This window comes from Pleurodeles waltl, chromosome 5, assembly GCF_031143425.1.
Source record: "Pleurodeles waltl isolate 20211129_DDA chromosome 5, aPleWal1.hap1.20221129, whole genome shotgun sequence".
NCBI lineage: Eukaryota > Metazoa > Chordata > Amphibia > Caudata > Salamandridae > Pleurodeles > Pleurodeles waltl.
Window position 1 is genome coordinate 435,466,915 of NC_090444.1, and position 24,893 is coordinate 435,491,807.

The 24,893-nt window shown below is 45.7% G+C and overlaps 1 protein-coding gene across 6 annotated transcripts in view; it reads left to right on the top strand.

The window, feature by feature from the left end:
* EHBP1 (EH domain binding protein 1) overlaps positions 1–24,893 on the top strand; it is a 1,526,717-nt gene that overhangs the window by 944,262 nt on the left and 557,562 nt on the right. For all 6 annotated transcript variants that reach the window (XM_069234213.1, XM_069234209.1, XM_069234211.1 and 3 more), the window contains one exon: positions 5,262–5,405. In XM_069234213.1, the coding sequence (XP_069090314.1) occupies positions 5,262–5,405 (144 nt within the window). The remainder of the gene's footprint in view (positions 1–5,261; positions 5,406–24,893) is intronic.

A 24,893-nucleotide genomic window follows, 5' to 3' on the forward strand; every position in this document is an offset into this window, starting at 1 on the left:
AGACTACCTCCAGAATTGTTGAAAATTGGGCACACATTGGCCCACCCAAATGCCCCCTTGGCCCATCCAGATATAAATTCCTGGAATCGGGCCTGCTCCCTTTGAGGCCTCAGTTGAAAATAGCTCATCATGTAAAATTACATTTAATGTGAGATGTGAAAATGACCCAAAATCTCACTGCTGACCCAGCCTCAATCCGGGTAGTTCACCTGCAAACCACCTCCTTCCAAACGATGCTACAAACTGAGTTGCAGTTTGTTGATTTATTGACTCAAACCCAGCCATATTGTCAGACCAAAATACTACTGACGAGTCACAGAAAATAGTCAAGGCAAACAACATGGGAAGAGCTCACGTAAAGTCACTTCCTTTATCAGACCAGGCTTGGCCACATCGCTCTGCCACATCTGAGCACAGCATTAATTCCTCGGAATCACACCAAAACAAATGCTTGTTGCAGGATCAGTGAACAATCCCTGCTTCTAGCTAGAGACTGATGGAGCCACCCATACCAAACGACCATTGTAGCCGTTCTTGAAAGATGGCCAAATCCTTAAATCCTGGCTTAAACTCACTAGCCAAACTAGGCTTGTGATGTTTCTCTTTTGAAGCCAGACATGTATGAGGCAGTACTCCTGGAAAATGGGTGGCTTTTTGGAATGATCTGTAGAGCAAAATTCAGATTTCCAACCAGAACTTGAAGCTTGTGCAGCGTTACCTTGGATGCTCTGATAAAACATCGGTGTAGTCTTTGGTGGCAATACGTTTCTTAGAAGGCAGCCAACACAGGCCTTTATCTGTCTTTTCGAATACCAAGGAAAATCGGCTTTGTAGCAGAGCCACTGGTCGTATCTTTTGGCAAGGGACATCATACTAGACAGTAAATCAATACATGTTGATAGGAACTGATAGCAATGTCCCTAAATAGGTGAACCCTGGAACACAACATCATCTGTGTAGTGCAAAACCAACGATGAATTAGACATTTGTGAGAATCACTCCAAAAAAGGTAGTAAACTTTTCTAAATAGCATTTGTCCAAATAAAAAGCACCCTCAAATTGAAAACCTAGAAGGTGAAAATCATCTGGGTGAACTGGAAGGAGTTTGAAAAGTGACTTTGCATTCAGTAGATTAAAAGAGCAACCCTTTTTAGACCATGGGAACCTGGTAAATCATATTTTATGTGCAACACTGGTTCTCATTGGTATCAGTCAAAAATGCATAACTACTTATAGGCAAAATAACCATATGCAATCATTGCATTATAATGAGAATTAATTCACAACCAGCTAGTCAATAACAATTTTATATAATCCGTTGTTTTGAAACATAAAACAAAAACCAAGGGAAAAAAAAACAGTCACACTGGTGCATTGTGACGCCAGTGTGAAGCCCAACGCACAACAATATGCAAAAATGTGAGAAAATACCATAGAGCTAATCAATTGATAATAAACAACCTGCAACAGTTTCTTAAATCGTTCTTTGAGTTAATAGTCCCTAACTTGTTTGTTTCTTCTGTTTGTCGAAGATGTTTTAACCCATACTAGATACAATTGTCTCATCAGGACGAATATAACATGAGGACATCTGAATGATCCTAAAATAGGACAACTTCTACATAGATAGAACCAGAAACAACAGCAACACCTCACTGACTTGGTGAGATAAGGAAAATGTGTACTTACTATGGGGGAACAACCCCAAGAAAGTACCAAAGTAAATAGGGTAAAGTAATGCACATGGGGTTGCAGCGGGCTATGGAATTGCCAAGTATAGATGCCTCCCCCAATTATGAAGCACCATTCTTACAATGTCAAACATGTGCAGTGCTTCAGATTGTCTCTCTCTAAAAGTCAGTCTGTAAGCCCTGGCATAATTGTGACAGGAAAATGTTCATTATTGACCCCCATGAAGTTTGCCTGTGATGCTGGGATAGTCATGCCTCCGCGTCATACAGGCTCCATCACAGCATGAACCTCAAGGCCGTTCAAGAACACAAGACCAAGTATTTCATGACCCAAATCTGTGACAAGTGTTGGGCTCGAAACCATTTAGGCTCCAAATCTAGGTCCCAAGCCCGATCCTTTCCTTCCTTTAAGTCTTTGAAGGAAAACTGGGGAAGGTACAAGAAAAAGAAAAGGCATTGAGGCTCTTCATCAAAGCACCACTTCTTCTCTATGGGCAAGTCACCACGCATCTCTCCAATGCCTGCGTAGTTGTCTTTGAAAACAGAGCTGGTGGAGGTCAGGACCCCCCTGGAACCTGTGTCGGAGGAGCTGCCAGTGCCTGGATCAGAGTTCGTTCTGGCTTCTTAATTGTAGGTCCCTTTTTGGCATCACCTCAGGACTATCCTGAGTTTCCAGCGCTGGAAACTGATTCTGATCTGCTGCGAATCTCACCGGCAGGTTCTCTCTGGTTGTGGTTGGAATCCCTCCAGTGCTGTAAGGAAGCTTTCCGGCATGTATGCTGATTAATATACCTCCAACTATGATGCAGACACCATTGTCTTTATCCACAGAGCAGACTCTGGTGCTGCTGACTCCCTCTCCACTTTCTGTGGGACTGTCTGCACCCAAGAGCAAGGCTGTATTGCAGAGATCCAGGAGGGAGTAGCAGCATCTTATTGAGGCCAAGAAAGAACAAGTGAATGCTTCGTGCCACCATTACTGGCGGACTATGCATTATCTATTTTGCTCAGACTCCGACCCAATTCAAATGCCAAATCCAAATCAGCACAATATAGACAATAGCAGCAAGGCAACCAATCTGCTTTCACCGCCATCATCTGAAACAGAAGACTACTTGGCCCTGCAGCAGGCTAGTGGATACCTCCCGGGTGTTGCAATTTACTGCCTCTCAGGACCAATTTTCGCTGAGAATCCATTATTTCATGCATTTATTTCTGTTGAGACCAAGGCCAATATTTTAACAGAGGTTCTGCAATCAACTTCTGCCACCTCTAAGCTCCTACTGCACTTCAGTGTGCTGCCTATGGACCCAATCATGTCTGCATGGGAATAAACAACTGCTCCATCAATAAATAGATTAATTGTCTGATGTCACAGGCCAGTCCCTGCTGATTCAGTTTTATTTCCGGTCCACCCATTTCCAAAAAGCTTATTTGTGCAGCTCTCTTCGTGTACTAAGCAAAATGCAGGATCTTTCCTATGGCCGGCTCCAGACAGAGAGTAAAAACAAAGTGGAGAGACTGGGTAAGAAGGTCTTTCCTGCCGGCAGTCTGGCGCTTGCTCCTTTAACGTGGTGCACTTGTTGGGGAGCTATAAACATGCCCTATGGGACGTAGCATTGATGGTAGTCCCAAACCTGCCTGACCATTTTAGAAACCACTTTACTGAGGTTACAAACATTTTAGCGTTTGTCAGCGCCAAATAGGAGTGGGACGAGTTAGCAGAGTGGAACACAAGGGAGAGTGCAAAGGGATTTCTGCCCATAAGTGTCAGGCGGGCAAAGTAAAAGGCTCTCTATGAAGAAGGGAAGAAGGGCAGGACCACATACCTGGAGTCAAAGAAAGGTGGATAGAGAAGCCTGCAAGCAGCATGCCTGTGAGGGCCGGTGGCAAATAACACATAATTATACTTATGGTATGAATTAGTCATATAATTCTTTCCGTAGGGTGTGTGAAGACCCATAAAGTCAGCATGAAGGTGGAATATAATGCTTTTTTTAGTGGTAATTGGTGCATCCTTTTAGTAATGTCAGGTATTTAACCATTCTTTAGAGAATACCTTTGCACTCTGCATTTTATTACTTTTATTGAGTTTTGTATCCAGCTCTTGTAATCATAATTTGGTAATTTTTATTTTTCAAGCTGTGCAGTGGCATCCATCCAGTACCAAAGTCAGTCTTGCTCCCACCTCTGTTATTTGCTATAAGAGGCATGCCAGCAAGTCCCTCCTCTGCTATCAGTGTTGGATTTCCCAATGTCATCCTTTTGGTTTGCTGAGGCAAAACACATAACTGCGCTCATCCAGACAGATAGTTAACACAGATGCTGACCCTGTCTCTGGTATTGTGGATAAAGAGAGATGATGATGACAACAGAAGGGGCGTGCTGATATAGAGGAGGAATGAGTGGTAGAGAAGGTTATGGTGAAGGGCCAGACAAATTGGTGAAAATCAATAATGCAGTCCATCATGTATTGATGGTTATGGACTGCATTTCACTCCATCTTATTGTTCCAGTGCCCAAGATAATGACTGCAATGTGATCAAATGGGTGGCAATCATTTTTCCTCTGTTGCATAGCGAACAAGAGCCACACCCTCATTCTGAAAACCAGCACACCAACCACACATTCTTGATACCAAGAGTGTGCCCATACTCACTATGATTACTTCTTTTGTCTGAATAAAAGTGCAGTTGGATGGGGCAGACGAGGCTTAAAGACCGGGTTTCTGTTTCATTTGTGCCTTTCTTCACTGCCCTTGTACCTATTTTTTCTTCATTGCAGTCGAAAAGCTGCCGGGCTTTGAGGAGGTGTATGGAACACCTCGCTCAAATTTGCCAGTAAATTCATGCTTAACAAATGATTCAAAATGTAGCCCACAATTAAGTCTTTGTGATTTGTGGAGCAGATTTTGTTACTGTGCATATTTCTACTTGAAAAGCACTTACTTGGCAGGAACTAAGCTTTTGAAAAACGAATTTGGGACGCATTGGTACCTGTTGACTTTTCAAATAGTTTTATCCATTTGGTACATGCCACATGGCCAAAATACAAAAGCTCTTTACACGGCTGCCCAGATCATTATGTAGGTGTGCATACCATACATGCGCATGCCTACATAATGACATTGTTTTTTGTTTTTTTTTGTTTTTAGTTAACCTATGTGAGTTGGATCGGTAACTAAACAGAAAAACGTGCAAATCGTTTTTTTTTTTAAGTGGGTAGTGGAAATCTACTCTGGGGGTGAAGCAATGCAAGGAGCGGAAGCAGTGCGAGGGAGATTTAATGAAAGACAAAGCTGGCAGGGACAAAGCACATTGGAGAGAAGGCAACACAGGATTAATGGCGGAGAAGCACACTGGTGAGAGATGAACATAGAGCGCAGTAGGTGGGAGGGAAGCACATGAGCGAGACAGTTGGAAAACACATGCACTCTTTACATAAAAAACAGAGAAGTAGAGCCTGAAAAAGTGAGCATTGGAAGGACCTAAAATATTGTTTTACTAGTGTGAAATCTGAAGGAAATTAGTCTGTTTTAGTTGCTTTAGTCATTACCGTTTTGTTTTATAGCAGAGAATGTTGTCAAGACAAGAAGAACTGAAGGAGAGGGCGCGGGTTCTTCTTGAGCAGGCCAGAAGAGATGCTGCTCTGAAGGCTGCCAGCAAGCAGTTAACAAATGCAGTGACACCTCCACGCAGTAAGCAGCTCAGCGATGTAAGAACACTTAACCAGTATACTTTGTTTGTGTTTGTATAGGTGTGTGAAGAGCATGATCTTGTGACAGTTTATTGAGATTTACACCTTGGCAGTTATTATTTTCTTCTTGTCCGTAAAGATGGTCATGAGAGGTTGTTCTTCAGTGAGAGCACAAATGGTGGTGGCTTAGGAAGGTTTTCTTTTGAAATGCTGGTTATGGTCTAATGTTCTTACTACAGTCAGGGTGACCTACCCCATGTCCTAATGGTTACTTTTTTGTATTTTTTTGTATTTGTATTTTTTAGTAATCTGTTTTTTCAGAATATTAGCATACTACTTTCTGAAATGTTTGAGATGATGTGTTTAATTCTTTTACACCAGCTCTTGAGCTATTTAGTTTTAACTCTCTCCCTAAATTATGGTGTAGAAAGCAATGGTATCATCCACAGCAGTTGACAAAAGGATCTTGATTCTGTGCTAGAGGCCAGTGACTGACCTGCGATCGGATTAGATTCTTCTTCCATTCATTGATGCAATAAGTAACCATATACAATTTTACTTCCATGATTCTTCTTCTTCCCCTCCCCCAACCCCATGCCTCTGCGCTTTATCTCCATGTCTTTCAGATGCAGTGATCTTCAAGATTTGACTATACTACAACACAGTTGTGTGGCACTCTGGTCAGACTACAAAATCTTGAATTCTCTTTATTGCATACAGTCTGAAATTGTCCACTGTGCATTGTACGATCATCACAGATTGCCTTAAATCTAGAATATTCCCATCGTCATGGGGGACCCCAGAACACTTCTTTTTATCAGTATAGAACGACTACAGCTGGAACTGATGGTGGAAACGTCAATCAACTAAAATAGGTGTCACCTCTGTGGTAAAAAACAGGTTGGCGTTTGCTGACTTTTTATCTCTGGAATAGGCAGTTTAAAACAATTGAAAGACTTAAATGGAACAACTAGCAGAAAAATATGTACCAGTTGTAACAGGACACTGCAGAATCTTGTATTACAGTAGAAAGAAATGAAGGAAAGGGGTGTCGGGTGGGGGGGGGGTGGGGTCGTCAAGAGTGAATTAGGTTAAAAAAAAAATCACTGCTTCTTTAAGGAACCGGCAGCTTCCATCTCCCAGCATGCACTGTACTGTCTGTTTGCCTTTCAGCATCGGATTTTATTCCTGGTAATGCTAAGAGAGTCACTAACACTTAAGGGTTTTGTTCGACCTATTTCTTCGAGGAAATCTCCTCAGAATTAGTTTTTGACATTTTCATTCGACGATGTATATATCTGGGAAGCATGTCGCATTTCTCTGCATTTTTGAGGGGATTTTAGTTAAAATGTCTTTACTGCTTATGAAGTGCCCCTTCGGTTGGAGGAAGAATGCTGCTACATGTTTATTCTGTGTATGGTTTGCTAATGTCAACTCATTTGCACAGGGAAAAGGATTACATCTACCCTTATGTTTAGTGCTTCATTTGTTAAAGAATAAATGCCGGGTCCCAAAGTTTGTTCTGAAGCCTGTGGCTGGTGCTATCGAAGGCCGGGGTGACAAATTCCACAGCTGTGTAGTATTGATTTCACCTCGTTCTTGTTTAGTCCACCCCCGGACACTCCTTGCCTCTTTATTTCCTACTTACACAATCTTTTTCATACTTGTTTTCTCGCTTTGTCACTGATTTGTTGTCTTCGCCCCCATACCCATCTCCCCCCCCCATTTGTGTTTTTCTCTTTGTTTATCTACATCAGTCTTTTTCAAGAAAAATGAGTGCTGGACACCAAAAATGAGTGCCGGAGGGCCCCACCCGCAGCCGTTGGCTCAAATTAAGTGCTGCTTATGTCTGTAATTGGTTGATAAAATCCAACTCTGCGAAACAAGGTAGCCAGCACTTCAACGCCACTCCCAAGTTCTAACTATGTGGGAGTAGCTATAAACACAAAAAGGGCAGAAGTGTCTCCTTCGGAGGACAGAATATTTCCAGTTTTGTAGAAAAGCCATTTCTGCCTGCTGACTCCTTGTACTACAGCACATCAATTGCAATCCATGCTGGGTTCAGTGGCCTTGTGCAGCTATCTGGTACCCAGTGTGCATTTCCATATGATACATCTCCAGCTGTGCATGGAATATCAGTGGGCTGAGTAGAAGGACAACTGGAAAGAAAAATTGACCCTATCCACCCAGTGCAAATGGTGGTGCGAGAGATCCAATATCCTGAAGGGAATCCTGTTTCCTCCAGACCGAACTTCTCAAACACTTGTGACACATGCACCCCTAAAGGAATGGGAGCCCATTTACAAGACCTCTCAGATCTCCAGAGGTGGCAAGCAGATCTGCTAACTTTCAGTACTGCTGTTTTTCTCATTTCAACCTTTTGCCACCAGTGAAAACGCAAAATATTCAAGCTACGCAAATGAGAATAGGATCTAGGGGCAGTGCCATTTTCATGACTTGCTCAAAAAGTGTCTTTACTTTTTCTGTTTATCTAATCAGGGCTTGTAGGAAGGTAGCCTCTTTCTAGCCTTGCTACCCCCACTTTTAGCCTGTTTGTGAGTATTTGTCAGTGTGTTTTATATGTCTCACTGGGACCCTGCTAGACAGGGCCCCAGTACTAATAGTTTGTGGCCTGAAAGTGTTCCCTGTGTGGTGCCTAACTGTGTCACTGAGGCTCTGCTAACCGGAACCTCAGTGCTTATGCTCTCTCTGTCTTTAAAACTGTAATTGCAGGCTAGTGACCATTTTTACCAATTCTGATTGGCACACTGGAACACCCTTATAATTCCCTAGTATATGGTACGTAGGTATCCAGGGTATTGGGGTTCCAGGAGATCCCTATGGCCTGCAGCATTTCTTTTGCCACCCATAGGGAGCTCAGACAATTCTTACACAGGGCTGCCACTGCACATCCACATTATTTCACAGCCATTTTACACTACACTTAAGTAACTTATAAGTCACCTATATGTCTAACCCTCACTTAGTGAAGGTTAGGTGCAAAGCTACTAAGTGTGAGGGCACCCTGGCACTAGCCAAGGTGCCCCCACATTGTTCAGGGCAATTTCCCCGGGCTTTGTGAGTGCGGGGACACCTTTACACGCGTGCACTACATATAGGGCGATACCTATATGTAGCTTCACAATGGTAACTCCGAATATGGCCATGTAACATGTCTAAGATCATGGAATTGTACCCCCATGCCAAATCTGGTACTGGGGTGCCAATCCCATGCATCCACGGGGCTCCAGCATGGATCCCGGGTACTGCCAAACTAGCTCTCTGCCGCTGCTGCCAACCCACAGACAGGCTTCTGCCCTCCTGGGGTCTGGGCAGCCCAGTCCCAGGAAGGCAGAACAAACGATTTCCTCTGAGAGAGGGTGTTACACGCTCTCTATTTGGAAATAGGTGTTAAGGGCCTGAGAGGAGTAGCCTGTCCTGGCCTCTGGGAATGCTTTGAAGGGCACGGATGGTCCCCTTCTTCCATAAACCAGTCTACACCGGTTCAGGGATCCCCCAGCCCCTGCTCTGACGCGAAACTGGACAAAGGAAAGGGAAGTGACCACTCCCCTGTACATCACCACCCCAGGGTTAGTGCCCAGAGCTCCTCCAGGGTGTCCCAGACCTCTGCCATCTTGAATGCAGAGGTGTGAGGGCATAATGGAGGCCTCTGAGTGACCAGTGCCAGCAGGTGACGTCAGAGACCCCTCCTGATAGGTGCTTACCTGGTTAGGGCGGCAACGAATGCAAGAGCTCACCAGAGTTCCTCTGCATCTCTCTCTTCGACTTCTGCCAAGGATCGACCGCTGACTGCTCCAGGACGCCTGCAAAACCGCAACAAAGTAGCAAGACGACTACCAGCAACATTGTAGCGCCCAATCCTGCTGCCTTTCTCAACTGTTTCCTGGTGGTGCATGCTCTGAGGGCTGTCTGCCTTCACCCTGCACTGGAAGCCAAGAAGAAATCTCCTGTGGGTCAACGGATTCTTCCCCCTGCTAATGCTGCACCAAACTTCTGCATCACTGGTCCTCTGGGTCCCCTCTCATCTTGACGAGCGTGGTCCCTGGAACACAGGAGCTGGATCCAAGTGACCCCGACAGTCCAGAGGTCCTTCTGTCCAAATTTGGTGGAGGTAAGTCCTTGCCTCCCCATGCCAGACAGTAATCCTGTGCACTGTGTGAACTGCAGCTGCTAGGGCTTCTGTGCACTTTTGCAAGGAATCCTTTGTGCACAGCATAGCCCAGGTCCCCAGCACTCTGTCCTGCATTGCTCAACTCGCTGAGTTGACCACCGGCTTCTTGGGAACCTCCTTTGTAGTGTTGAGACGACCGCCGTGCTCAGGTTTCTTGAACCCCTGTTCAAGTGCTTCTACAGGTGCTTCCTGCTTCTGCGTGGGCTCTCTGTGCTGGTGAGTGCCCCCTCTGTCTCCTTTTCCAAGGGGCGACCTTCCTGGGCCCGGGCAGCACCCATTTATGTCAATCACTACCTTTGCAGCTAGCAAGGCTTGTTTGCGGTCTTTCTGTGTGGAAACAACTCTGCATCCTCCAGCACGCCGTGAGACATCTTCTGTAGAAAGGAGAAGTTCCTGGCATCTTCCATTGTTGCAGAATCTTCAGCTTCTTTCACCCGGAGGCAGCTATTTTGCACCTTCATCCAGGGTTTAGTGGGCTCCTGCCCCTTCCCCCCCAGACACTTTCGTGGCTCTTGGACTTCGGCCCCTTCCTTTACAGGTCCTCAGGTCCAGGAATCCGTCTTCAGTGCTTTGCAGTCAGTTGTTGTCTTTGCAGAATCTCCTATCATGACTTTAGTGTGTTTCTGGGGAAGTAGGGTCACTTTACTCCTACTTTTCAGGGTCTTGGGTGGGGTATCTTGGACACCCTTAGTGTTTTCTTACACCCCCAGCGACTCTCTACACGCTACAGTAGGCCTGGGGTCCTTAAGTGGTTCGCATTCCACTTTCTTAGTATATGATTTGTGTTGCCCCAAGGCCTATTGCATCCTATTGTATTCTACAGTGTTTGCACTACTTTTCTGTTTACTTACCTGATTTTGGTTTGTGTGTATATTTTGTGTATTTTACTTACCTCCTAAGGGAGTATATCCTCTGAGATATTTTTGGCACATTGTCACTAAAATTAAGTACCTTTATTTTTAGGAACTCTGAGTATTGTGATTCTTATGACATAGTGCTATATGATATAAGTGGTATAGTAGGAGCTTTGCATGTCTCCTAGTTCAGCCTAAGCTGCTCTGCTATAGCTACCTCTATCAGCCTAAGCTGCTAGAGCACTACTAATCTACTAATAAGGGATAACTGGACCTGGCACAAGGTGTAAGTAGCATCAGGTACCCACTATAAGCCAGGCCAGCCTCCTACAGTGCTTATAATGCTGAAACAGTCCAATGCCACACTCGTTCACATTCCTTCAGAGTGTTCGAGGCATTGGTGTTTTCCAGAACTGCTACACCTGTCAGAGCAATACTACTAGAAACTGCTGTGCAGACTGAATCGTCTGTTGAGAATGCAGAGGAACATACTATACACCAACATACGATCCTTGAAATTTGCAGCATGGTTTCTGAGTTTTTGCAATATGGTCACCTACACTTGCCTCAGGACTGCATGAATATACTCATTTAAGTCAAATGTCCCCCTTCTAGATGTTTCCGCGTATTAAATGGAAGAGATGTGTAAGTTGGTGCCTCCAAAACGATCATGGCCCAATTACCTGTCCTGAAGATGTCATTATGACCTATCCTCCGCAAGATCAAATCTTCAGTTTTTGACTATAAAAGTTCACCTGGCTGCCATCACGATGTACTGGAAATCGTTATGCGCAGTTCCAGTAATTAAAGACTTCCTGGAGGGTGTAAAGAAAATATTTCCTCCAAGATGGTGGCCTTCTGCCCCATGGGATCTCAGTTTGATTTTTTCCAGATTAATAACTCTTCCTTTTGAACCTATTAATAGCCCTCATTACAACACCTTTCCACAAAAATAGCTTTCTTTTAGTAGCTGTTATATCAGCTAGTAGTGTGGAGGAACTCGGATATTGTCAGAAATAGAACTGTACATAATCTTCGACCACAATAGAGTAATATTGAGAACAGATCCTATTTTGTTTACCAAAGGTAGCCTTGGATTTTCATATAAACCAAACAATTTATCTGCTACTGTTCTTAGTAACCCTTCTACTCCAGCAGTGACCTGTCTCCCCTCACTTGATATTAGAAGAGTCTTGAGATTTTACTTTGGTAACTTACATAGCACAAAACACATACACAGAACAGTCACCTTTCCATCAATCATGGAGATCTCTGTACTAGAACTGCAGCCTTGAAACAGACTCTGACTAGATGGATAGTTTCCTTCATAGTCTGCAGTTTATTTCCTTCGTAGTCGGTACTTCCTCTCCTCTCCTGAAAAGAAATGGCCTCAGATCCTGCAGTATGGAAGAATTCCAAGTCTATTTAAATGTTGCCACTTCCAGCTAAATCTTAGAGAAAGCACTAAACCAGGAGTTTTTGGAATTCCAGGAGGAAGTCCTGGAATGCCACAATCTGCGATATAGTTTGTAACCAGGTTTTAGGAAAGGCCACAGCACAGAATTGTTCTGGTGTCAATGGCTGATGACATCAGAAACATTTTAGACCATGAAGGCTCAGCTGCTCTGAAATTATTAAACCTCTTTGTGGCATTTGACACAGCGGCCCTCTTCGCGCTACTGGCCTGGCCATCCAAGATGGTCATTAAGGATAATGCTCTTATGCTCCTCAAGTCATGTTTTACAGAAAGATCACAAACCATGGCATGCAAACCTTCAGGTCTAAATGTTTTCCCCTGCCCTGTGGTGTCCTACAGGATTCATCCCGGAGTCCAGCTCTTTCTAATCTTTATATATCCTGGTTGGCTGAGATAGTTATATCTTGTGGGTTCTTAACATCCACTTATGCTTACAATACCCAAATTGTGATTAATATATTGAATTACCCCCTTGGCTGTTGTGGAAAAACTTCAACAACGTATGCATGAGGTAAGCTCCTGGATTTAATTAAATGGGGGAAAGATGGAGATTCGGATAATCTGCAGTGTTCTAAATATTTGCTCCAACTGGTGGTGGCCCTCTGAACTTGGAACCCCGCCTATGCCAGCAGAATCAGCACAGAATATCTGTGTTGTTTTTGTCAAATACCTCTCTTCTGTGGCACACATCAAATAAGTGTTGGTGACATATTTTTACATTATCAGGCTGGGCTGCAGAAAAAAAAGTATTTGCTTTCATTTGATTTATAAATCAGCTTGCAGAACAGTAACACAAGTATTCATGACATCTCTCTTGGATTACTAGAAGTTGCTATATATAGGTGTAAATCAACCTCTATGCAGTAGATTGCAGATTGCACAAAATACAGCCACTAAATTGATTCTGGAGATTCCCTGATATCAACCTGTTTCATAATCCTTGAAGGACATGCACTGGTTGTCAGTCCACAAACAATCCATGTTTAAGGCTCTGTGTAGTGCACTACATAAGATCAGTACAGCCACTGTTGAAGCCAGATTTAGATGGTATGTTCCTAGGAGATCTCTTATCTAATGCAGTAAAAAAAAAGTGTTTCCAGAATCAGAGGGAGCAGATAGGGAGGGAGATCCTTCTTCTTCCTCAAAGCCAACGTCTGGATTTTCCTACCTGTGGAAATGAAAGCCTCTGATAGTCTTTTTTGTTTTGTTTTAGGAGGTGCATTAAAACCTGACTTAACTCCTCTAAGGAGTGAGTGGTTTCTGTGCTTTCAGGGCAGGCTTCTCACAGCGCCAAGATGCCCTTGGGTAAAAGTGCGCTCTAGAAATGTTTGTCATTCATACATTCATGCCTGGCAAAGCAAGAGCATATTCTGCATGGGGAAAGGCTGATCCTGTTGCCAGGATAAGAAATATTCCTCTGGCAAAAATATATAAAGCAGCCGGATGGAACTCTGTTCCTACTTTATTTAGATCTTGCCAGAGCCTACTCCTTAGTTTACCAGGTAGCACTAAAGAACCTTTTTGGTTGATGTTGCTCTACACCTGCATCTATACCAGCCCCTCTTTCTTGCTGAAAGCATTCAATAAAAACACCAGACTATAGAGTCCCTGCTTTAAATCGATTGGTGATTGATCCAGCAGATATGTTTCTCCCACTGAGAGCAAGTTCTAAATTAATTGAATATAAATAATCACTAATTACTTTTTCTCATAGTACTTACTGCCCTCGTCTTCCTTCTTCATTGCACTGTAAATAACAAATGTTTCAGTTATCGAAAGGTCCTATTGTACGGATCTGGGACAGATAAAAGGTCTGAGGCAGTTTGGCTGTGGTTCGAACCTGTGAACCGCAAGTCTTGTACAGATTAATGCTCAATATCTATTAAGATGTTTGACTCCATTTACTAAAACGTTTATCTGCAAAAAAGGTGAAAGTAGAGGCAGTAAATACCAGGGCCATCATCTCAGTATTTTTTTAGTGTGGACAGGTCCCATGGGGTATGGCATGAAAGGGCAAAGCAGCAAGGAACTGAAGGAATGCGCTTCCTCTAGGTCGAACTCCGAACTATGTTAACTTTGTCCATTGGCCTAAAAAACAGGAGCTAGGCCTAAGCAAAGACCCCGTTAGCAGCTGAGGAGGGGGGATCATTGGAGGAAGGTGAGGAAGATGAAGGTAGTGAAAAAGAAGAACAGCGGTGTAAGTTCTTTCAGAAGGCCATGGTGCTGGTAGTTTTACTCTCCGGCCCCAACTTCCTTGCATTTTTCATACATTCACTAGTAAGTAATGGGTGTCAGGAGACTTGGTCAGAGCGAAGGAATTATAGAATTTAAGGCATCGAGCGACAGGCACAAGTGGACGCTAAGTGGGGCTGAATGAGGCGACGTAGAGTCGAGTATTGTGGGAGGACAGGCGGCCTGTTCCGCCTCTGTCTGTCTCCCTTCATCTCTTCGCTCCCCACAGCTGCTCCGAAACCAGTTTTCTTGTACTTGTTCTGCCACCTCTTGGTGCTCGGGAGCTGCTAGTTAACTCGCTCCAAGCGAACTCACGTCTGTTGATATGATTGATGCCCTACGCTTCCTACACAAAGTATGGCGTGTTTGCTGTGTTTAACTTGCTTGCTGTAATGCGTTTTGACATCCGCTCCGTGCAAAGCACACATACAGCCTTGTAACAAGATTCTCCCTTCAGGTTTGCATTCCACAGAAGAGACTATACTTCCTCCTCTGAGCCGCGTTCCCGGAGTAACGGTGAACATACTGCAAGCGCCAACAAGGTCCCGGGAACACAAACTGCCCCGTCATATTTTTATTTAATCAACAGTGATTTCCTTACGACAGCACATTAGGAATGGATTTATAGTTTTATCTCCTGTCCTTATTTCTTAAAGTGATCACAAACTTGTGTAGTGTGTCATCAGATGAATGATAATGTACAATAGTGCCTGCAAATGTAAGCAAAAACAGTTCATTTGCGATGTACAGCGGTCTCAGAAGTGCTAAAAGGATAAAATGTAACCTTGTATTAAAAACGGTGTTGAGTCATTACTCTATGGTAAATATTGAGGGCTAAAATAGGCATTATATATTCTGATCCTTTGTCAAAATATTTGCTTGTGAAGCACTTGCTCCCCGAGCGTGCACCAATCACGCATTCTGAGGTTGCAGAGACTCCCAGGAGGCCACGTGTCACGGTGCGTCAGCCATTTATTAGCGTCAAAATTGTATGTATATGTTTCTTCCTTTATCTCTCTTACTATCTGATAGACTTTTTAAGTATGTCCATTCTCTTACCACGGCTATAGGATAATGCCATTTTCCAGCCCTCAGACTCCCTCCCCTCCTGTGGAGTCGGAGGTGAGACTCCTGAACATGCATGTCGCGCGCGGCAAGAATACTTGGACACGTTGTGGAGTTTTGTATTGGTCGCGAGCAGGACAGCGCATAAAACTTTAGCGCTCCGTTCGTCCCTCTCGCCTGCTCGCACCCTTTTAATGTATACTTTATCTCACGTCACGTCGGGGCAAAACCATTACCCGCGACGGGACGAGGGGAGACTAAGACAGGAGGGCGAAAACCCCTCTCTGGCATGTTTACTGTGGGAGTGTCCGCGCACCAGTTTACGTTACTGGTCGCGAAACTATATTCCTCCAAAAATGTAAACAAACAACAACCACACATTACTTATGAAATGTTCAGTCTAGTCAAACTCAGGTTCAGGTCTCCGTTTGATGTTGACCTGCCACGGATCAGCTGTATAGTCTTGGGGCTTGACAGACGGCAGAGGGCTGCACCTTAGACCATACCTTGTGCGAACAGAGCGATCCGGGATTCTGGGCTCTGATGATTCAAGCTCGGGAGTCCGGCAATCTGAGACCTGGCGGGGTGACGGAGGAGTAGGTACTTGGTTCCTGACACCCTCAGTCACATTGGGGACACTGTCGTCAGTGGAGGGATTAGGGACTCTGTCATCTGGTGAGACGATCGTTTGCGTTGGCCCAGACGACAGAGCTGGGGAATAAAATTGTTTGAACACTGACACATTCCGGGTGAGTTTCTCAGATCCTCGACGAGCGACCACTAGGATGCCTTGGCGTCTCACGATCGTCCAAGGATGAGGGTCAAATGGCAGCCTGAACTTGCTGCCTTGATTCCTGTCCTTCACGAGCACCTTGTCCCCTACTCGGAGATCTGATACTTTGGCACCTCTGTGACGGCTCACTCGATCATTTGTAGTCTTTCGCCTTTCATAGGTCTGCCTATCATTTATGCACTTGGGTGCCCAGTCTGGGTGGTGTGGAATCAAGTCTTGCACTACTCGCCCCATAGACAAATGAGCTGGAGCGTATTTTGTTGTGGCATGGGGTGTCAGGCGATAGTTTCATAAGAACGAGTAGATAGCCATTTCAGGTGATTGATGAGACGCACTGGCAATCCTGACAACCTTGTTGAGGGTTCTAATGAACCTTTCCACTTCGCTGTTGCCTTGTGGCCAGAAAGGTGTTATCTTCTTGTGGACAATTCCCATGGACGTTAGATATGCTGCCACCTCTCAACCTTGGAACGGTGGCCCATTGTCTGTTTGCACTTCCTTGATGAGGTCATGGGTGGCTAGAATCTTTTCTGTTTTGGGGAGTACCTCAGTGGCTGTCAAGGACTGGAGGATCTCCACCTCGGGATATTTCGAGTAGTCATCTATTGAGATTAGCATGTGCCGGCCATCTGGCAAACTGCCAAAATCAATACTCACAACCTCCCACGGTCGACTTGGCCCTCGTTCGGTGGTGATGTGGGCTGGAGGATTGGGACTCCCTGCTGCTTGACACCACTCACATGACCGGATCATGGTTTCCACCTTCTCATCCATCATAGGAAACCACACCTTAGCCCTCAGTCTGCTTTTTGTCTTCACCATGCCTTGGTGACCTGCATGGGCTAACTGAACAGCCTGATTTGCTAGGCTGGAAGGGACAACAAGACGGTGTCCACGGAGTAGGCATCCATCCGGGCCCGCGGTAAGTTCTTCTCGAACATGGTGTAGGCTCTCTGTGATGCGCCTGGATTGCATTGTGAGTTGGGGCCACTGTCGTTTTAGAACATGCCACTGTCCACTCCGGACTGCTGCAAGCACTTTCTGAAGACACTCGCCTTGTTCTGCGGCTTGACAGAGCTCCTCATTCGATATAGGTCGAGATCGTTCAGCCACATACCTAACGTACTCGTCTGCTTCCTGCACCTCTCTCTCTTCTTCAGTTGCTGATCAAGGGTGGTGCGAGAGGTAGTCTGCTGGATTGATGATCCTGGACGATATTTTATTCAACAGATATACTCCTAGAGTTGGAGCAACCACTTCTCCATTCGAGGAGGTGGATTAGAGCCCGTCCCATGAAAAAGGGGAAGCAAAGGTAGCACTGTAAATGGATGTCCATACACATACAGGTGGAAGTGGCTACACCTCCAGTGTATTGCTTTGGCTTCCTTTTCTATTTGTGAGTACCTCTGCTCAGTCGGGGTGAGGGACCAACTGGCGTAGGCCACTGGAGACCAGTCCTCTTGATTTTCCTTTTGTAGCAGCACTGCACCTAGTCCCTTTGGGCCTGCATCTACGGCTATAGAGGTATCTTTGGACGGGTCAAAGTACCTTAATATGGTGACTGCAGACAGTGCGTCCTAGGTGTTTTGAAACGCCGCGTCTTGGACGGGTCCCTACTCCCATGGTGTTGCTGATTTGGTGAGGTCTCGAAGCGGTTGTGTTAGGAGGGTGAGACCTTTTATGAACCGGCCACAGTAATTTACCATGCCTAGGAATTTCCGTTACTTTTGTTGGGGGAGGTGCATCTTTGATGTCTTGGACCTTGGCCAAATCTGGAGCAACGCCTTCGGATGAGAAAACATACCCAAAAAATTGCAGCTTTCTCTTGAGGAACTCGCATTTGTTGCGATGGAGTGTCAAACCTGAGTCCTGGATTCTCTGGAGCACTTTCTTCAGGCGACTCTGGTGTTCGGGCAGGGTGCGAGCGTGCACGAGGATATCGTCGCTGACATTGAGAACTCCAGGGAGGTCAGCCAGCAGTTCGTGGATGGTGTTTTGGAATACCTCAGCAGTGCTAGAGATTCCAAAATTGAGCCGGCGATAGCGACGGAGCCCCACATGTGTTGAAAACGTTGTTATGTAGCGGGCGAGAATTAGTTGGCGGTATCCAGATCTCAAGTCTAGCTTGGAGAACCAACAGGCTCCGCTGATTTCGCCAATCAGGTCATCTATGGTCGGGGTGAGGTGTCGTTCTCTCTTGATGGCTACATTGGGTAGCCTCATGCCAATACAGATCCTCACCTCCCCTGGCTGCTTGGGCTTCCTGGCTACTACAATCGGGGATACCCATGGCATTGGACCAGTGACTCTTTCAATTATTCCGGCTGCCTCAAGTTTGTCTAGTTCTTTTTCAACTAGTGGTCGTAGGTGAAAAGTGATGCAGCGATAGCGAAGGGCTACTGGTTGTATGGTTTTGTCTATATGGAGCTTGATCTCCTTGCTCTTTAAACATCCAATGCCCTCGAAAATGCTGGGGAAGTTTTTCAGCATGTCATCAGTGGACTCTTCGTACACCCCGAAAGTGAAAGACACTATGGCTAGAGCTTTGGTGGCGCCACATCCTAGCAGCATGCCGTGGCCGTCTTTTGCCACATACACTTGTCGTTCAATTGACTGGGGTCCATAAGCCAGTGTCGTTTTGAATTTTCCCAACATAACAAGTGGGGAGGACTTGTCGGTAGGCAAATACTCTGATGGTTGTTGGGGTCAGACTCAGGAGCGGATTCATCTCCTCGTATGTGTCGGACGATATGATATTAATCGTGTCCACCCGTGTCCACCACCGCTTGGGTCGTGTGTCCTCCAACTTGTATGCTGCACCTGGGTAGTTGTTGTGCCTTGCCAGACGCTGATCCTATTGTGAAAATGGAATGAACTGCATGTTTCTCATTGTCATCATCATCCATGTCACTAGTCTGACTTTGCGGATGAAAGATGGCGTTGGTCAAGGGGTTTGAGGTCTTTCCTTTCCGTGACCTGCACACCTTCAGGAAGTGATTGAGTTTCCCGCATCCTGCGCATGTCTTCCCTCTGGCAGGGCAGTCTGAGGGGCGGTGAGAGGGTCCTCCGCAGTAGCGCATGTCTTGTTTGGTGCGTAGCTCTGTTTGGGTTTCGGCTTGTTGGGCGTCGTTGTGATGGCATTCACTGGTTCTTCTTTCACATGGCCCTGTAGCGCTGCTTCCATATGCGATGCGCTAGACTTGGAGAGTTCTTTTGTTCTCCCCAACGTGAGTATGTGTGCTAGCGATCGTCCTGACTCCTCAATAATTTGTTCTCTTAGCTTTGTGGACCCAACCCTTGTATTATTTGCCCTTTGATTTCCTCTCTCATATTCGCGAATTGGCAGGTGCTGGCTAATTCCTTCAGACGCATGTGGAATGAGTTTGGCGAAATATGAAACGCTCGTAGTCTGTGTTGAGCATCGGCTCAAAGTGGGCATTTAGTGCATTTATTAGCGTGAGTTGGGTCTTCGGGTGGCATCTTCGATGGTTTTCGAAATTCTGTGAATGTCTTTCCCACCAAGGTGGAGTAGCATTGTTCTTTTATGGGCGTTGTCTACTTTGGTTGCTTCAAAGAAGAGTAGGACTCTCTCTACCCAATCTTTCCACCTGGAAGCCTGGGCGGAAGGTATGCTTTCTATGATGAATGGCTCGATGGCCGGTATGGTGGCCATGTTGTAGAGTGTGGGTGCGTGAGGCGAGGTCTAGGAGGGGTGGCTGGGAACCCACTTAAGAGGCGTAGTGCTGGTATTCAAAGATCAAAAACCGGTGGGTCAATATGTGGGTCCACACAGCACTTTCTGGAGGGCTTAATTTGTAGGGGCCTCTGAGATTACTGGTGAAGGGGTGTGAGCCAGACCTCGGGAGACAGGCGCTGTATTGATGGATGGTGTCAACTGGGGTGGCAACACAGTCTGTTGGCCAGTCTGTGGTGATGGTATGGATAATTAGGTAGCACGCAGCACAACTGTGGGTCCCCTCACTGGCAGCAAGGGCCTGGCAGGGCTCAAGCCATCCATGTAGAGATTGTGGGCAGAGGGAGCGCGCCTTTGGGTGCTTAACAGCAGTAGCTGCCCTCGGGGCAGTAGAGGAGAGGCCGTGCCCACATCGGCTGTTGCCAGGCAGAAAACAGCAAGCAGCACTCGTGCTGGGGAGTGGGCAGACGACGTCCGCGGCCACACGAAGGCAGGCGGGTCCAAGAGCCTTCGCCACCAGTGTTGAGTCGGAGGTGAGACTCCTGAACGTGCGTGTTGCGCGCCGCACGGCAAGAATACCCGTACACGTTGTGGAGTTTTGTATTGGCCGTGAGCAGGACAGCGCATAACACTTTAGTGCTCTGTTCGTCCCTCTCGCCTTCTCACGCCCCTTTATTTTATACTTTATCTCGCGTCACGTTGGGGCAAAGCCATTACCCGCGACTGGACGAGGGGAGACTGAGCCAGGAGGGCGAAAACCCCTCTCTGGCAAATTTACTGTGGGAGTGTCCACGCACCAGTTGACATCACTGGTCGCAACACTACACCCTCCCTTCTTTTTTTGCTGTGAGCTTTCTGTATTCTTATCATCAACATTTCTAAGACATAACGGTAAGTCATTATTCTGTACAAAGGCAGCACAGCTTGCTCTTTGTTTAAAAAAAAAAAAAACTTGCGTTATCACCTCGTGCACATGTGTATAATGTTTCTGGTGGAAACTTTTACCTGGAGATGCCTTGCCTTGTGAATTTTGTGCAGGCCTCTCACTGGAGCAGGAAACATTTTGAGCAGTACTCTTGCGCGCCAGTAGGTAGTGTTGTGCTGCTCTGCACCAAAGTCATTTTGTTCGAGATGTGACGAGCAGAGACCCCTATGAGCACCACCGATGCATGCACCCTGGTGTCTGCTCCTTCCTTCCTGCACCTTCAGCTACGAATCCTGAGCTCTTCTTTGGTCTTCTGACTACAAATTTTACCAGGATTTACCAATGTCTAAATCAAAACATTACCCCTGTAAGAGAACAGGATTCACACTGTTTAAGGAATGTTGCAAACATGTCTGTGACCGACCCTCACAAAGAAAGTTTCTGATGGATACATCTACCTGTGGATTCCTCACCTTCTGAATATTCCCAGTGCGCCAGCATTCAGCGGAAATCTTTTGTTTCTAGCTCTCCATGCGAATCCGTATGACATCATCAGTGCCATAAGAAGTCCTCGCCTGCATGCTGACGTCAGTTCCCTTTTTTCCACACCTTCGATGCTAATGGTTTTTTCTACCTCTCCTGTTTGTTACACTGTTTCGAGGTAGCTTTTTTGTTGAAGTATTCGTTGTGTTACAATGTCACAGCTGAAGAAGTTTGGTTTTAAGCCATGTAGAGAGTTTGGAGGCCATATGTCGGTTACTGACCCGCACAAAGATTGCCTTTGGTTTCTCAGTTCCAACCACGATGTTGGGGGATGTTCTTGGTGCCAGAGAATGAATCCAAAGGCTTTGAAGGAAAGAGAAGCTAAACTGTTCCTGGCAAAGGCTAAAAAAGAGAAGTGTGATCGTAGAAGATCGAGACGAATCGCTGTTGTACCGATCATCGCATAAGAAGCGTCGTTGTCATGGCTCACAGCGACATTTCTCTCGAGATGATAGTCCAAGATCATTGCCTCCGGATTCTAAGTCTCCGCATCAGTCGACTTGAGAGGTTAGTCCTACCTTATCGCTTCCTTTGCTGAAGCCTCCTGATGTATCGCCGGTACCGGCTTAGGTAGAAATGTCTGCGTCACCAACTAGTCCTGCATGATCCTCTCCTTACTCCAACTAATCAAGAGATCAAAAATCAGGAGTCAAGTCAGGCTCAGCCTCAGCAGGAGCATCTGGGTTTTCCAACTACGGGGATGCACCCATCTGCCTTTTGAAATGCTGTGTTTCGAAATTTTAATAAAGCTATGCTGGTGTGCTGAGTGACATCCTGGCGCTGGATTCTGCTTCCCCGGTGCCGCGAAAGACATCTTCGATGTCGGCACATGCTTTAGCGACTCCGACACAGGAATCTAGACAGAGATCTAGTAGAGAAGCCCTGAGGCTTTTAGAAGAGCAGAAATATTATGAGGAGCAACAAGAACTTGAGGAAGCAGAAATTCTTTTACCTTCTCAAGGGTTTGAAGGTATTGAGGAGGCTAGTGGATTGGATACCTCTCCGGAGTGGGAGTTGTTATCCCCTGGGTGTATTCCTCCTCCGGAAGTTGCTGGTTTCCATGGGGTGATAAGAAAGGCAGCTGAATTTTTGGAACTGCCATTACCCACTTAGGAATTGAAAACAAACTTTCTGACTAAGTTCTTAACACCTCTTGTGCTACCTCAGCGCCATTGCTTCCTTTTAATAATGCTTTGACTGAGCCGGTCTTGGACCTGTGGCACAAAGCTGTCATTACTCCTGCTGTGCCCAAGGTGATTGCCAGAAAATATAGAGCTGCATCAGGTAACCCACAATTTCTTACTCAGCATCCTTCACCAGAGAGTCTGGTGGTCCAGGCTTCTTGCTCTTCAAAAGCAGCTCCTGGCAACTCCGGCGGATAGGGAATCAAAACGCATGGGACAATCTGCAAAGAAGATCATCTCCTTGTGTAGTATGGCCTTAAAGTCAGTTAATGCTGCATGTGTGTTGAGCAGATATATCCATGCGCTAATCGATTTGGCGAGAGAGGTTGTTGCCAAACTGCCGCAGGATGTGCCAGAACATTTTCAAGAATTGTTGCAGGATAGTCAAGCAGCTGCCATGCTTGGAACTGAGATACCAAAGGCAATCTTTGTGCAAGTCAGTTATTCAATCTGGTCTAGATACGGCCTACTCTTTTGCTGGAACCATGGGAACATGAGTGGCCAGTAGGAGGCATGCATGGCTTAGAGGATCGGGGTTTTCCACGGATGTACAATCTACCTTGATGGACCTCCCGTTTGATGGGTCCAAATTGGTTGGTGAGAAAGCTGATTCTGCACTTGAAAGGTTCAAAGACAGCAAAGCCACTGCTACGTCTTTAGGTCTTCAGTCACTCTCCTCGACCTATAGACCTTTCGGTAGGTTTAGGTGGTTTACCCGTAGCTCCTCCTTTTCGTGGGAGGCAGCAGTTCCAAAGTCAGCAACCTGTCAGCCCCCTCTATGGGCCCTACAGAGGTCATAGAAGACTTAGAACAGGTGGTCCCTCCCCAACAGTCTTTTTGCTCAGAAGAGCACTTACTGTTACTTCAACAGAAGGTACAAAATCTGCTGTTAAAGGGTGCAGTGGAGTTGGTTCCGGAGCAGGAAAGGTGTCAAGGGTTGTTATTCAAGTTATTTCCTGATTCCCTAGAAAGATGGTTGTTTGAGGCCCATTCTGGACCTGTGGATTTTGAATTGGTTCCTCAAACAGGAAAAATTCAACATGCTGACCCTGGCAGCGATGCGTCTTGTGTTGGACAAGGAAGACTGGATGGTTTCTATTGAGTTGCAGGATGCGTATTTTCACATCCCCATTCTGAAGTTGCACAGGAAGTATCTCCGTTTCATGGTAGGGTTGCAGCACTACCAGCTTGCGGTCCTTCCTTTTGGTCTTACTTCCGCACCTCGAGTCTTCACAAAGGTGATGGCAGTGGTTGCAGCGCATCTCAGAAGGAAGGGAATTTTGGTATTCCCTTACCTGGATGATTGGCTGATCAAAGCCAGGTTCCTCGAGTTAGTGTTTCCCCATCTGCAGATGACAACCCAGTTATTGTTTAACCTGGGCTTTTCGGTGAACTTGCCCAAATCCCACCTGGAGCCCTCTCAACACCTCCTGTTCATAGGGGCAGTACTGGACACAACATTGAATGTTTCAGGATGGAGTGGTGGTTCCGGTCCTAAAGGTCCAACATCTGCTCGGTCTCTCAGCTTCCTGTATTCTACTGATCACTCATGCCTGGGTAAGTGAATACTATAACAAAAAAATGTTTTGGTCCCTCTGGGGGAAGTATATGAATTAACCTCCACGACAGTGGTTGTACCATAAAGAACCTTCTGTGCAGATGAGGTTTGTGAGTAATTTATCACATTTATTAGAAACTTAAATTCAACAATTTAAAGTAAAGTAATCGAGGTGCTCCTGTATAACGACACAGTGTGAGTGAATTATGTGTTAGTATAAGTGTTGCAGTGCTATTTACATGAAAACTAAAACCAAACTACTGTGGTTAAAAACATGAGGTCTCAGATAAGCACCTATAACCATAGGTACTGTGAGCCTGCTGAATTTTTCAAAAGTCAATCCACAATTTCTAATACAATGTCAACGTTTCGACCCCTATCAAAGAAATTAATTCAGGCGAATCAAAGAATATTGAAACAGGAAGCACCCCTATTTGATTGTACTCAGACACATCCTAGTTGTGTTAACAACAAAACTATACCAATTCCCCTTAATAATACCACTTTTTTACTTTGCCATCTAATAGTTTCAGGAAGGTCTTAAATTAGATCGTTCCATGAAAATGAGCCAAGTGCTTAAAGTCCTTTTTAAAACTTGTTGGTGTGGTCCTATGTTTAAATCAGGGCTGCAGATCCTTAACTTTATCAGGTTAAATGCTTTGGCTGGTAGTTCAGCAGCACGGTGAATCCATTGGTTAATTCATATCCTTCCCCCGGAGGGACCAAAACACTCATGCACATTGGCACATGAGGGCTCTCCAGTGGGGCCTCCGCAAGCAGTGGTTTCGACGCAAAGGAGATCTCAAGGAGTCAATAACAGTCTCCAGAGACACAGCAGCGGATCTTCGATGGTGGAGTGTGGACTGCAACCTATCTCAAGGGAGGCCATTTTGTCCTTCACCTCTGGTGACGACAGTCATAACGGATGCTTCCACTCTGGGCTGGAGAGCACATCTAGGGGATTTGGAGATCAAAGGTCTTTGGTCTTC